General features: G+C 36.7%; 1 protein-coding gene across 1 annotated transcript in view; it reads right to left on the bottom strand.

Moving 5' to 3' along the window:
• MORN1 (MORN repeat containing 1) overlaps positions 1 to 15180 on the bottom strand; it is a 3597386-nt gene that overhangs the window by 3021270 nt on the left and 560936 nt on the right. Inside the window, exon 6 of the mRNA XM_044063000.1 lies at positions 8764 to 8851. Coding sequence (XP_043918935.1) covers positions 8764 to 8851 — 88 coding nt within the window. The remainder of the gene's footprint in view (positions 1 to 8763; positions 8852 to 15180) is intronic.

Here is a 15180-nt window from a genome sequence, read left to right as displayed (position 1 = left end):
GGCTGCGCCCTCCACACCCCCTGCTAATAATATATATTAAGCCAATCAGTAAAATGGTCGATTTTGAGGCATGCGTATGTTTTGCAAGGTGTGTGTTAATTTGGCTGAATGTGTGTTTATGTAAGGAGTACTAGTGTATGTCAGTTAAGGTTAGAGTAAAGGCTAGGGTATGGGAGTGTGTGTCTGTGTGTGTGTGTGTGTCTGTGTGTCTGTGTGTCTGTGTGTCTGTGTGTGTGTGTGTGTGTGTGTGTGTGTGTGTGTGTGTGTGTGTGTGTGTGTGTGTGTGTGTGTGTCTTGTCTGTGTTTTAGGTCCATAGGAGTGTACTCAGCCGAAGAAAACTAGGGCCCTTATAAGCCAAGCAGTGCAACCCAAATGTGAACCACAAATTTGATTTATATAAGTGGTTAATTACTGACTGCCTCTATCCATCAGAAACATAGGTGCAGACCAGGGTTGAACTACCAATTACCCATCCATTGGTCCAGGATGCCCTTAAATGGGGTTAGGAAGGAATTCTGCCTCACATGGTAAGGCAGTTTGCTCCAGAGAATAGGAATTCTCAGAAACGTATGTCTGTCCAAAATGTCCTATTTATTTCACAAACAAAATTTAGGTCTTTTAATCTAGTACTGCTGATGCCGTTTGTTTTGTGAATGTGCAAAAGGTTAATCAAAAAAGGGTCCATGGATGCCATGTATGCCAGGCAAATATGGCCTCTCACAAGACTGTATGATAATGAGAAGAGACGGGGCTTTTAGGTGATCAGCCAGGACATTCTGTTTACTCTCTGTATTATTTTTGGAAGGGACCTTTGTTTTGTAGACATTTCAGTTGCTGTATGTGTCTGGTAAGGTGCATACTAAAGGGGGCATTATACACAATGATGGGTCTGATGAGGGCACACGTCAGTGATACAATGACCTCTCTGGACCTAGATGTCACACCTCAATTATAAGTTGAACAACACAGAGGAATTTTCTTACTACCTTTAACAAATGTTGGTTGAAGCCTAGGTTACTCTCTGCACGAGTTCCCAGATCCCAGACTAGAGAGAATCAACTTTTAGGGGTGTTTTATTTATGATGTAGTTACCCAGGGTGGTCAACTTCCCCATCAGTTAGGATTAGAGTTAAGGCTAGGTAAAGGGATAAATTTAGTGTAGTGTGTGTGTGTGTGTGTGTGTGTGTGTGTGTGTGTGTGTGTGTGTGTGTGTGTGTGTGTGTGTGTGTGTTGAGCATGTGGTATGTGTCCAAGGCCGTCTTGTGTAGTGGTTGTATTACAAAAAGGGTTTTTGTAAGGGAAGTTGTTGGGTTAGGGATTAGCACATTAGTAGGGTGGTGCAGGAAGAGAAGCCTTTGCATTTCAGTGTATGGATGGACACATACATATACACACAAGCACATACACCACATACAGGCACATACAAGTTCATATTTGAATTTGCTGCACTCGTGCACTGCCTCATTGACCTCTATCATAACTGTAAAGATTCATCTACATAGCCAGTCAATCAATAAATAAGTAAAACAAATAGCATCTTGTATTTTACAATGATGCACCATATTACTTTAATGCACTCTGAATATTTCATAACAAATTATACTAATACCTAACATTGTTCTTTCTGTGTTAATCTTTTAGTAGTCTTTTAGCAGGTGAATTTAAAAATTTAACCTGGATGATTGTCTCACATGGGTATTACCTTACAATAACCCTCGTAATGAAATAGCTTACTCGTCTGCAAAAACATTTCTTCACAAGAGTAATTTCCTTTTATGTCAGGCCTTTCCACTTGTCAGTGTAAACACTGACTCTAGGTGATTTGTTGACATTGACTAATGTTGATGTGACTCCCCAATCCCATGTAAAAATGGGATAAAGGGGGCTGATGATGACACAACAAATATCTATGTGGGGTAGTACTGTCAGTACTGATATGATGTTTAGGAGCTATACTTTTAGGAGGTTAACATTGAAAGCAGTGGGCAAAGGGATTCTGAAAATATCTCCAACACAGCCTCATAGCCTAAAAATGTAAGTTATATATTTATCAGAATGTTAGACTATGGAAACTAATGGGCTGGTCACCGAAGGTGCCTTCTCAATGGCAACAACAAAATCTCTGGCCAGCTGGCGATCCTTCTCTTGTCCCACAATGCACTGCTCTCAGCTAATGCTCCAGATCGAGTAAAGCAATTTGAATATACAGAGGTAGGTAAACTGTGAAACAGGTAACCTGATGACTTAGACAATTTGGCAAGCAGGTGCTAATTATAGGCCTCTTTTGTTCCCCTACATTTCTCAGGATAGGGAAACTTGGAAGAGCTTAGTTGGGTGGGATGTTCCCAGTGTCCAGACAGATACAACTAAAGTTAACATTCTGGTAAATGTATAACTTATGCACTTATGTTGGTCCTGTCTGGATACTAGAAAATAGTGGACAGAGTCCCTGGAAGAATAAGACTGTGATACAACCTGAAAACCACTTTGATGGGGTAATGTTATCATCCTTTCTGAAGAGTATATTCAGAAAACTGGAAATAATTACTCTGGAAGTAAAATCTGAGTTGTCTTTGCACATCCACTTAATAAAGTGTATATATTCCTTTGATGGAATATTTTGGGGAAAAACACAGGTAAGTATATGGATTGATTTAAATTAACCTGTGTAGCAGCTGTAGGCATAAATGAGGGGTTAGTTCTAAGAAACACCCTGTCCTTATGAAATACAATGAATAGAAATTTACATGCAACTCTGAGACCTTTCTAGTCAATGAAATGGCCATTAGGAAGATGGTCTTCCAAGACTGGACTTCAATCTTTGCTGCATTGGCAGGTTTAAATGAAGGTGGAGTCAAAATTTCTAGAACAAAATTTAAATACCTTGGTGGAGAATAATAGTGTGTGTGTGTGTGTGTGTGTGTGTGTGTGTGTGTGTGTGTGTGTGTGTGTGTGTGTGTGTGTGTGTGTGCGCGTGCACTTGTGGTGGGATCTGGAATTAAAAATTCCTCAAGGAATGCCATGCAAAGTTTGTGGGAGACTAATGAGGATGAAGTAAATCCTTGATTGTAGGAAGATATAGCTGCTGGATTAACTTTTATGGAGGAGTAGATAGCCATTTTGTGAAAATATTCTGACAAAAACATTACAACTTGAGAAACTGGAACCTAAAAAGGATCAGCATTTTCTTTGTTTGCCCATAAGGGAAACTGTATCCACTTGCCTTTGTAAATCTTCCTGATTGAGGGTTTCTGACAGGCTGTAATCAAGTCTATCACTCATGGAGGGAGTGTGTAATCCATGGCCATCCCTGGAACTGGAGAAACAACGTAGTTAACCAAAGGGACTGAATGTTCGAGTGAGGCTAGCCAGATGATAGCAGTGAAATAATAAGGAGGTCAAAACAGAGAAAACCAAATCTGGAGTGGCCAAAATGGGACTGTAAAAATGACCTTGGCTTTGCACATCCTGTTTTTTTTAATAGGTATTTTGGTATGAGTGGTACTGGGGAGGTACATAAAGGAGGTCTACGGCCAAACATGGACAAATGTGTCTCTCTCTCCTCTTGCCTCTTGGGAAATATCCCTCTTGAGGGATGATGGAGTAAATATTGTTCGATTTGGTGTTGGATGGTGAAGCAAAGAGACTGCAAAAAGTCTTTCCTCATTTGTGAAAAAGTTTTAGGATTATCAATCTATATAAAAACCATTCATGAAGGAGCAGATTCTATCCACTAAAACTTTTTCATAATTACACTAGATGTCCCTGGGATGTGTGTTGCTATGAGGAAGCAATGTAAAGTGATGGCCTATTCCCATACCAGGATGACTTCTCAGCAGAGGGAGAAAGAACAGGTCCCTCCCTGCTTGTTGATGTACCATGCCATTGCCAAGTTGTCAGATATGATGGACACTGCAGCTTTTGGAAGGTTTTGAAAGAACTGCAAATGCTAGGAAGATCACTCTTATCTACACTTTTATGTGCAACTTAGTTTCAACTGTGGTCCATGTCCCCTAAAACATTCTGTACAAGAAATGCCCCCCATAAGGACTATAATGCTTTGTGGTTCATGTTTCCAATACTTCTCAGCTTCTGCTATATTGTAGTGTTAGCACAATACTCAATGCAACAGTCTTACACCATGATTGTGTCTTTCACTATACAGACTGTGACATGAGTGCATCACACCCAACAATAAGATATGCAACTTTTTCCAGTTCTGCTTTACAGACACTGCATTTGTCTGTTTCTCTCACTTTTTCAATGGACTTTGGAAACCAACATGTTTTGTTGTCCATTATCCTGGGCCACTTTTATTAGCCTTTCATCTTTTGGTTTCAATTCATCTTTCCTTTACCATTCCTGCATCAAATCGTGGTCAACATGAGCAATATTAGGCTGTTCCCGAACATCTTTATACTTGCCAATATAGTTGTGGACCTTCCAATTTTATTTCCTTCTCCTCAGATTCTTTCCTTTATGTTCTTACTTTTGTTTTTTTTGGAATTTTCAGTTGCTGTCTGATTTTTGTCTACATCTGTTTTCATTTCCACCACCTGTGTTCTGAGATGCGTTTGCTAAACTAAACAAAGAAGTCATCCTAGACTTCTTCTCCTCATGCTTTACAATTTCCATGATGTTTGGATCTGATGAGGTCTGCAGATCTGTATGCAGTCACATAATTGCAAATCTATAAATATAATCAATTTGGAGGAAGCCCATACCTACTGCAGAGCGAGAAATATGTAATCTTGGTATACAATTTTATATATATATATATATATATATATATATATATATATAATTTTATAAGCATGAAGCATTTTTATGTTTAATACATTTTGGGGCCAATCAACCAAACCAAAGCTGTAAGTTAGAACAGGAAGGGAAACTGATTCATATCTTGAACTTTATTCCTAGACTTCAAGGCAGTTTTCAATATTGGCTTTAGTCTTCTGATGTATTCTTTAATTAGCTTTATTCACATTTGCTCATGCAGGGGAAAGTCATCTCCTCAATGTCTGCAGAGCAGGGCAGTTAGGCAATAATTCAAGGTTCATACTGCCTGGACACAGGAAACAGACTTCGTTATTTGATGCAGTTTATCACTGCCTGTCAGACACTACCTTAGAGCTACATCTGAGATTTTCTACACCAGATGTTCTTGGTTCCCTTCTGGATTCATTGGCACTATCATTAGAGAGATAAGAATTTAACCCCAACAGCTGTAAGCATCTAGCACTCTTGCACACTTTTGCGTCTGTCCTTGACTTTTTGCCCAAAAAGTAAAGCTCCAAGAAAATGGGTACTGTCAAAGGCTGCCTTGAAGTGCTCTGCAAAATCCTGAAAACTGAAGCTATGTTTGGCACCATATTGCAATGTCTGTGCCTGCCAACCCAAGTGCTCCATCCACTGCATTATGAAACAGTCGCATGGACAGGTAAGTGATAGAATTGACTGTGGTCATCTGGGTCTCCAACTGTTTTTGAATATTACCAGTGGGCAACTATTTAACAGTGTCCATGTTTTTCTCCTTTAGGTCCCTTCAAAACCTTATCATGAATGTCAAGTAATTAATTTCCCTGATAGAAAAAGTACTTAGCAAGTACATATGCTTCCCCAGCCTATCCATCATCAGGGAGTAATTATTAGGAGAAAGAATGTCTTGAGAATCCTGTTGGATCTCCTGTATGGTGGCAGGTAGCACAACAATGGAATCAACAACATGCCCTTTATTCAGATGATGCCTATCTTTGGGAGTCCAAAATGTCCGACTTCCAATGAATAGGTTTAATGACAATTCACCTCCTTCCAAGCCTTAGAACAGATCATATCTATAAGCTTGTCTGATGGAGATGCCATCCAGGTTGCTAGGGGTGAGGACCTCTAGGCATCCAACAGGATTTCTTCTTCATGAGAGTTGGGGTCAAAAGCCCATGATCCCCAGTGTCTCATCAAATCCAATACCTCACTAAATGTGCTGTCTTTGGGGGGATTGGGTAGAAGCCTCTTCCATTATCAAGATCCATATCTGTGGAGAGTGGCTTCAAGAGAGAGGCTAAGTGCTTTCTTTTGCATGTCCTTTTCCTGGGAAGGCTTAGCGAGGGAGAAGGAACCCAAACTAAAGGTGTCTTGCAAAGCTAGTACATCCTCCATCCTGAGTGGGCAAGACTGATGAATAGCTAAAAGGTTCAGCTTATATGGTGCTGGGGTGGGGAGTGGCATAATAGGATCTTATTCATACCAAAAGACTTAATCCAGTCTCCACAGCGCAGCAACTCCACCAACATACCCAGGGCAAAGCCATCAGTGCTGACTGAACTGATGCTGAAGCCAAGGTTGTCTTCTGGATCATCCATTAACCCTAGTGACTCCAGTGCTCAGAACACTAAGGTGGACTTTGGCACTGAGGGTTCAAATACTAAAACTGTTGACTGTGGCACAGAAGCAGCTAAATTCTGGAGTATGAAGAACATTGGCACAGGATCTCTAGCTGGTTCTGGAACTTCTGGCACCAAAACTGGTCCCAGGTTAGGAACAGCAATAAATAAGGATGGAACTTATTCTCATGCCACCCTTGACATTAAAGGAGGAGTGAGAACACCACACTGAAGCTGAAACTTCATGAAAGCAGACATCATCTTGTTCCAGTCTAACTGAGTGGAGCTACAGAGAGGCCTAGAGGAATGAAAGGATGCAGCTGAAGTGGGATGTGAAGACAGGAAATGGGACAACTGCTGCTCTGCAGAGAAACTTCCCATTCTCCTCCTCCACCATGGAGTGAAGTCTGTTGGCCCCCAACTGTCCTGATGAGGAGGTGAGTATAGAAGGCTCTGGTTGAGTAAAAAATGAAGCAATCACTCTGAGAACTTTAGCTAGTGACATCTTTTCCCAGATGAAAGGCACAGATTCCTCCATTCTCCTTTCTCTTCTCTGGTGTCACTAGCTGGTCTCTATCATTCACTTCCTGTTCTTCTTCTCCTTGTCCTTTTCTTTGGGAGTTTCTGCTTTCAAAAATCCTTTTACAACTAATTCACTTCTTCTGTCCAAGAAAGTCATTGATTGAAATTTTTACAAGTAGTACAATAAAATCAAGATGCCTGACTGCAAGATACACAACACAAGGCATGTATGGGTCTTGGGGTGGGATCTTGTGTCCACACTGCTTAAACATTTTTGAAACCAGGGGCCTTGTCCTTCTCCTTTTAAAAAGAAACAAACTCTACACTGTAAGTGCCTGTACTACCTGACAGCAACATTAACAGAGTAGGGGAAAAAAGTTTTATTTTATACAGTTTTTTTTAATTGACATGGACAGAGGGTATGAGAGGGATAAGTCTGGAACAAGAGATGAGAAAAAGAAAGCTATTGCAGGCTAGAGAAACTAACTTCTGACACTATAGAAATATTAACAATTAAGATACAGAAAAAACAACTTATCTGTCCACCAAAAGGATAACAAAACTCTCAAAAACACCAAAAGTATCAGAGAAGTCACTGAAGTGATAATCTCAGCAATAAGACCTGATGAGTTAGCTGAAAGCAGTGCATAGCAAGGCAAGGGGAGGAGCTTGAGCTGGTGACAGAGACGAACAGCTTAAATTCCATTGGTTTTACATCAATAATGTAAACATCAAATGTAAGTATTTGCAAAACATTTGCAGCTATTTTCAAATCAAAATTAAACTGTGGACAAATTTTCCACTAAATTACAATTTCAAAACTTATCTGTGTATAATTGTCCCAGTAAAATCATATTTTCAATAAATATGTTTTGTTTTAATCTAATAATATCAATTTGTTTGTTCTGCTTTGATCCCATCTTTGTCTCCACTAAGGATTTCATCACAAGTCTGTATAAGCAGCTTATCTGTAGTGAATATGTAATTGAAATGTTATACACTTCATTATTAGTAATGTTATATTTTTCATACAAAGGGTAATTTTGTGCAATTAGATAAATCATAATATCATCTAATAATTCTAAATAATTTTTTTATTAAAAGTTATTTAGAGCTATTGGATTGCAATGTGATCTAATGGTCTACTATTTTTAGCAATAGGTTACTTCTTAACTGTGTGCAATTCTTTGCATATAAAACACCATTTATTTCAACAGATGCAGTACGCCTCTAATAAAAAATAAATACCAGTGCCTTACATCAGAAGTATAGAAACACAGAAATGCATATACCAACAGAAGTAAAACAAAGCACAATGAACATGTGGCAGCTTCTTTTTTTCTGAAAACCACAAGAAAATATAACATGGGTATGACAAATTGTTGTATAACTATTTAGCAGAAATTACTAAAATATTCCACTGATCAAATGTTGCTAACAACATTTGAAACTTAATCCCTCATATATATCTAAAACATTTCTTCTCATCTTTCATCTCATTTCTTCTTATAAAAACACATTTTATAAGTAACATACAACCATTTGATAATGGCAGATTTTAGAACAATTTTGTTTAGCTGCTATTCTCTGGTTTAATTCTGATCAAATCCTTATTTTGCATGAATTCACTAACAGCCACATATTGCACAAATGACAAATTACTCCGTATGACTATAGCTTTGCCCATGAAATTGTAACTTAAATCATAGCTCTCTCCACCTGACGTTTTGCCAAACTATGATGGTCAGGCTGGATATAAAACACGAGACTCAGTCGTACTTGTATAGGTGTTAACAATCCATATTCCTTCTATTCATGCAATGTAAGCAGAACCATTACAATGCAGGGACTTCTAAATACCTCATAGATGGATCCATTAGCAGAACGCAGCGAGCCATGACCCTGGCGATGATTCAGAACCCAGCTCCCTTCAAAGTGATCAGCATTTCTGGAGAAAAAGCAGAACATTAGTTTAATACAAAAAAGAATATCAACCATTACGTATGAAACATCTGTCTTTTGAAAAAGACAGTCCACTTTAAGTGAGTCAAGTAATGTTTAAAAAAACTCAGTATATATGTGGAAATCCATGCATTATTTATATTGCTTTTAATGAATTCTCGTCTAAATGTATTAATAGGATGTCATAAGAATTGTCTTATTTCTGTAACAAATACATTTACTTTTAATGTTCTTACTTGAACATTTATTTGAATGAGCTGCTGAAAAAGCAAAGGGTAAGTGAAATAATAGCCCTTACATAAACTGCCATCATCTTTACTTTCAAAATGTTATATGTATACATTAGGCTGCAAGTCAGAGATCTCCGATTGGTTTACAGAAATCTAAAAAGAGCAATACACTTTTCTCAGAAATAAGCCAAGACATACTTTAATGGCAAAACATATTAAATATGACAACCAGTTACATTTTAATACCTTTCATTGAGATAAGTTTTTCAGACAGGTTGGATGCATGCTTAGACAGTCCAAAGAATCAAATGACTGTCAGATTAAACTAACTGCATAAATGCTTAGAAATATATCAGAGACAGATATCTTTTAAAAACATACTGCAAATGCAACAGTAATATCTATTGTAAATTGCATAGAACAAAACTTAATGTTTAGTGGTTTACTTTTTTGAGTACACTTTCAAAATTTCTTGTTTAATTTAAACCATGTGGCATGCAGGCTAAAAGAATTATGTCGCAAGCAAGAGATCCAAAATTTTACTAAGTGCCTATAAAATGCTGTTTTTTGTTTTAACATAAACAAGCTCTTAGATATGATTACTAAGCTCCCTACTTATTTTTTCCTCATAAAAGTTGTAACAGCCCAAACATTTAACAAAGTAGACAACATTCACAGTTTTGCATGCAATGACTTTTAAGGAAGTGTCTGGTGATGCAAATAGGTTGTGGAGTGGGGGAAAGATGGTTGCATAACTATAGAGTAATGCTATAATTTTTGGGCTCCTACTTAAAATGTGCCTACACCATTTTTAACCTGTTTGGTTCATAGGTGTTTACTAGGCCAATGACCACTAGGCCCCTTATAAACCTAGCCATGCAACCCAAATGTGACTCACAAATATGATTTCTATAGGAGGTGATTTACTGACTGCCTCTGTCCATCAGACATGTATCAGACAGACCAGGGGTGAATTTCTAATCACTCATCCATTTGTCCAAGTTGTGCTTAAATAGAGATAGGGAGGAACTGTTCCAGGAAATGGGAATTCTCTGAAAAACATAGTACTCTTTCCTATATGTCCTATTTATTTCACAAGCAAAATGTAGGTCTTTTAATCTAGTAGTTCTGATGCTGTTTGTTTTGCAGATGTGCAAACAGTTCATCAAAACAGGGTCCAGGGATGCTTTGTATGCCAGGCAAAGATCATCTTTCAGAAGTCTGTATGATACTGAGTAAAGAGACAGGGCTTTGACGCTATCAGCATAGTAAGACATTTGGTTTACACTCTGTATTCATTTTGTAAGGAAACTTTGTGGATGTTCCAGTTGCTGCATGTGTCCAGTCATGTATATATAGAAGGGGGCATTATACTGTATGATGGGTCTGATGAGGGCCAAGTACAATGGTATGATAACCTCTCTGGACCTAGAAGCCATGCCCTTGCTTATAAGATGAGCAACATATTAGAATTTTCATACTACCTTGGATACATCTTGGTTGAAAACTAGGTTACTATCTACATGAGTTCCCAGATCTCTGACTAGTGAATAAGCTTTTATGGGTGTTTTATTTGTTTTAGTTACCTGGAGTGGCAGACTTTCCAAAAGGTACTGTAATGCATTTCTTGGTAGTGAGTTTTAAGCCATAGCTTTGGCACCGTGTTTGTCTGTATTAGGCCTTCCTGAAGGGTGTTCTCATTTGGGGGGGATTCAATGACTGCCCCAGGTTTGCAATCATCTGCAAACTTGACTAGCCAGAGGCCTTTGACATCTGAGAACTAGAGGAGTGGGCCTAGTACAGTGCCCTGAGGAAATCCACTGCTGAGTGGACTTTTTGTGGAGGTTGCCTCACTGATTCTAACCTCCTCGGTCCTATCAGTGAGCCAGCTAGGAATCTAGCATGTTATAAAGGGGTTTATACCTAGTTCCGTATGTTTATTGACAATGCCTGAGTGTCTGCTGTACTATCTAGTGTGCTGGCTGTTCTTAAAAACTTCAGTGTTTAAAAAAATGGATCCGGTGCTTGCCATATTGAAAAGAAATTAAAAAAAAGTCTAGCATACAAATTAAATAATGTAGGAAATTACCAAGTGTTTGCTCATCGGAACACCATAAAAATTAAATGACAATAAAGTGGATGTACATTTTATTTATTTAATTTGCCTTTGTTTCCTAGGATAATCCAACTGGGTTTGGCAAAATCCCTTTTCAGTGGAGGCCCAGGAGAAAAGCTCCACATACATCTAACAGATGTCAATACATTGTAACAAAACTTTGATAAACAGTACAGGAAAGAAAAGTTCAGCATTCAGAAATCATGAGAGTACATTTTCAACACAGTACATTGACATACATTGAATACATGGTTCTACATAGTAAGAACTTGGATATTACGTAGTACAGTACACCAATGGCAGCAGTAAATTAGAGATGGTATAAAGCATAAATAGATACAGACATTTAGACATGGGAAATTTTGACAAGGGCAAGCTATGTAGGACTTTGAGAGAGAGGTAGGTTAGTAAGAGATTTGGTTGGGGTATGAGTTAAAGGAATTAAAATGTATTAGTTGTAGGAGGAGGAGAAATAGGTTGCCCTAATGAGGTTGTTATGATCAAGCTTTTTTTTTTCAAAAAACTTTTTATTGAATTATTAATATATGCATATTTACAATACAACAAGAACACAATAACCAAAATGAACATTGGATATAAGAGCATGGGAGTTCAAGTATAAATGCAAGACTATGACAATGTAAATGCAAGAACTCCAAACAGGACAACTATAACATAACTATATACAAAGTATGAATATGTTAAACCAGAGGCAACAAAGTATATAAGCCTGTATATAAAGGAGTATGCATGTAAATGTAAGTGAGAGAGAGCTAGGTTAATAAAACTATAAAAAAAAATGACAGATTATTAAACACTATCCAAGATGTGTAATACCTTTTCTAAGACTTTATTGTTAAGAGCTAACTTCTTTGGACTCTTCACCAGTAATTTCTGAGCTGAAATATAAGAGTAGGCTAAGGTTCTAAAGTTATTCCAATTTAGTTTGGTGCGGTCTAACCAATTTTTAGTAATATAAAACTTAATGAGTGAACAAATATAAACTAACACATGTGTATCAAATTTTGATAGATGAATAATAGGAATATGAAGAATCGCTAATTCCCAGGATAGTGTGGATTTTTGGTATCCCATTTTTTGTAATCTGATTTTAAGGGAGGTCCAAAGTTTATTTGAGTGCTGACAGGACCACAAAATATGTAAGAGATCAGCATTAAAAGAAGAACAGCAAGAACATGAGGAGGGAATTCTGGAGTCAAACTTGTTAAGTTTGGAAGGAGTATGATATGCATTATTAAATGGTTTACTATTAAAAGGTCGAACGGCACTCCTTCAAACGTCGTACAGTCGACAACGGAAGGCCGAAACTGCTAATCTGAACTGAAAACAATCTAGGAATGGGTTTCAACATGGGTCAAGGTAGGGGAGATGTTTGTAGTTCAGAATAATACAAACACCTACCTCAACTCATGTTAACACTGTTCCTAGATTGATTTTCTGACTTCGACATTCGACATTTACGACCTTCCGGTGTCGACTATACGACATTCGAAGGAGTGCCATTTGACCTTTTAATAGTAAACCTTATTAAATATCATTAACTGGGTATAAAAAAGCTTCTTGAATGGGGAATAGTCTAAAGTATCCTTGATGGCTGAAAGTTTCTGAGTTAAAGAGAAATGGACATTCTGTTTATCCCAATAATCAGAAAATAGACAAGTATTATTATGTATTATCTGATTAACCAGATTATAAGATTTAGATAACATCTTCTGTGGTAATGTTAGAGCTTGTATAACAGTGGTAAGATTTGAAAAATCATTTATACTTACTTTAATGTGAGCAAATTTCACAATGATGCTATCTCTCAATTGACGTAGTATAGTAATGTAATTAATATTTGCTTTCAGCTTTATGCGAGAGATAAATCGTTATATTGTAGCAAGTCCCACACAGTGAAACTTTGAATAAGTGGAAATTTAGAAAGATTAAAAGGTACATTATTAAACTGAATATTAGGATTTAAGTGTAAAGGTTATATTTAGTTGAAAAATGCTATCTAGATTAATGAGTTTTATTAATTCTTGAAAATAATTGATCTTTTGTTTTAAGGGTTTGGAAATTTTCAGAATGTTAGCAGCTTCCTTAGAAAGGAAAGGAAGAGCAATCGGGTTAATATTTTTACTTGAAATGTATTGATGCCATAATTTGGTCCAAATGGGGTACTGCCTATATCTATCAGTTTTCAAGTTCACAATGGTGAGTAGTTTGTTAGCCGAAATAATTAAATAATACATGTAAAAGTTCGGAATACCTAGGCCTCCTTTATTTTTAGGACACGTTAATTTAAGATATGATATTCTGACTTACTTAGGAGACCAGATAAATCTAGCTAATTCCTTATTGACTTTTGTAAAGAAAGATTTAGGAATAATCTGGTCTATGGCATTAAATTGAAATAGGAGTCTAGGGAGTATATTCATTTTGACTATCGCTGTTTTGGATAAGAGTGATATATTAAGTAATTCCCATCTATGTAAAGCTAAAACTATTAATGACCATACTCTGTGAATATTATTTTGAAATGTAGAAAGACCATTATGCTCAATTTGAGTACCTAGGTATTTAATTGCATAGGTGAAAGAGAAAGGGGAATCTGAAAATATGTGAGGTTTATGAGCAGATGGATTTATAGGAAAGATGAAAGTTTTATGAGAATTCACCTGATAATCAGAGGCCTGTGAAAATTTATTAATAATATTGATTATTTTCACAAGGTCTGTACTAGGTGTTTGGAGGTATATCACCAAGTCATCCGCAAATGCAGAAAAGGGCACCTCAGTATTTAAAATTTTGGGAATCTTGTGAAAAGTGTTTTGTGTTATATATAATAACATTGGCTCTAAATATAGATTAAAAAGAAAAGGAGATAATGGGCATCCCTGTCTCATACCATTAGTGATTTTTATAATCTTAGAGGAATTTCTATTGATATGAAGAAAGGTGGAAGAATCCTTGTATAAAACTTTAATAAAATCAATAAAAGTATTAGGTATATTAAAGCAAGACATAGTACGAAAAAGAAAGTCCCAATTTACTCTGTCAAAAGCTTTCGAAGCGTCAAGGATCAGTGCATATATAGGATTTCTATTTTTTTTTGCGAAGTGTATAAAGGCATCTAGAGATAAAGTATTGTCCCATACATGCCTGTGGGACATAAAGCCTGATTGATCTGGGGAAATTAATAATGTTAGAACTTTTTTCAATCTCTCAGCTAATAATGAGGCTAAAATTTTAATGTCAAAATTAATTAAGGAGATAGGTCTATAATTATTAGGATCTGTTTTGTCTTTATTATTTTTTAGAATTAATATGGTTTTTGAGACATTCCAATGTAAATCTGATATACCATTTATTTTTATGTAGTTAAAAACTTTAAGAAGAAAAAGTACAAGAATTGACTTGTGAGTCTTATACAATTCTGGTGTAAATCCATCCGGACCTGGGGATTTATTAGTTTTAATCTTGTCAATGGCTTCTGAAATTTCTTGAGATCTCAAAGGGGCCGATAGTGTTTTCCTTTGTTGATCATTCAGTAGTGGAAATTTAATGGAAGATATAAAACTTTCAATATGCTGTGTAGTCATAGGGTCAGGCTCTTTAGAGTATACATCTGAAAACAAGGTAGTGAAAAGATGCATAATTTCTAAGTCCGTATTATATATCTTGTTGTTAAAGTGTGTGGGTGCTATTCTAGGTAAGGACTGATTATTTTTAATTATTCTGGCAAGAACTTTAGAGGGGACTTGAGCCCATTCAGAATAAGTAGCTAAGAGCCTTTGTTCTATTATAGAGCGATTATGTTGGTGTAGTAGTAAAAGTTCTTTTTGGAATTCACAAATTTGTAGATATATAGAAGAATCAGGATTCAATCTGTGCTGGTTTTCTAAAGTTTGGATTTTTAGTTTTAACGAGGATTCTTTATTTCTATACTGTTTTGTAAGATAA

This window comes from Protopterus annectens, chromosome 2.part1 (genome assembly GCF_019279795.1).
Source record: "Protopterus annectens isolate FY-2018-M chromosome 2.part1, PAN1.0, whole genome shotgun sequence".
NCBI classification, from domain to species: Eukaryota; Metazoa; Chordata; order Ceratodontiformes; family Protopteridae; genus Protopterus; species Protopterus annectens.
Note: the sequence above shows the minus strand (reverse complement) of the source record. Positions and strands in the feature narration are given on the sequence as shown.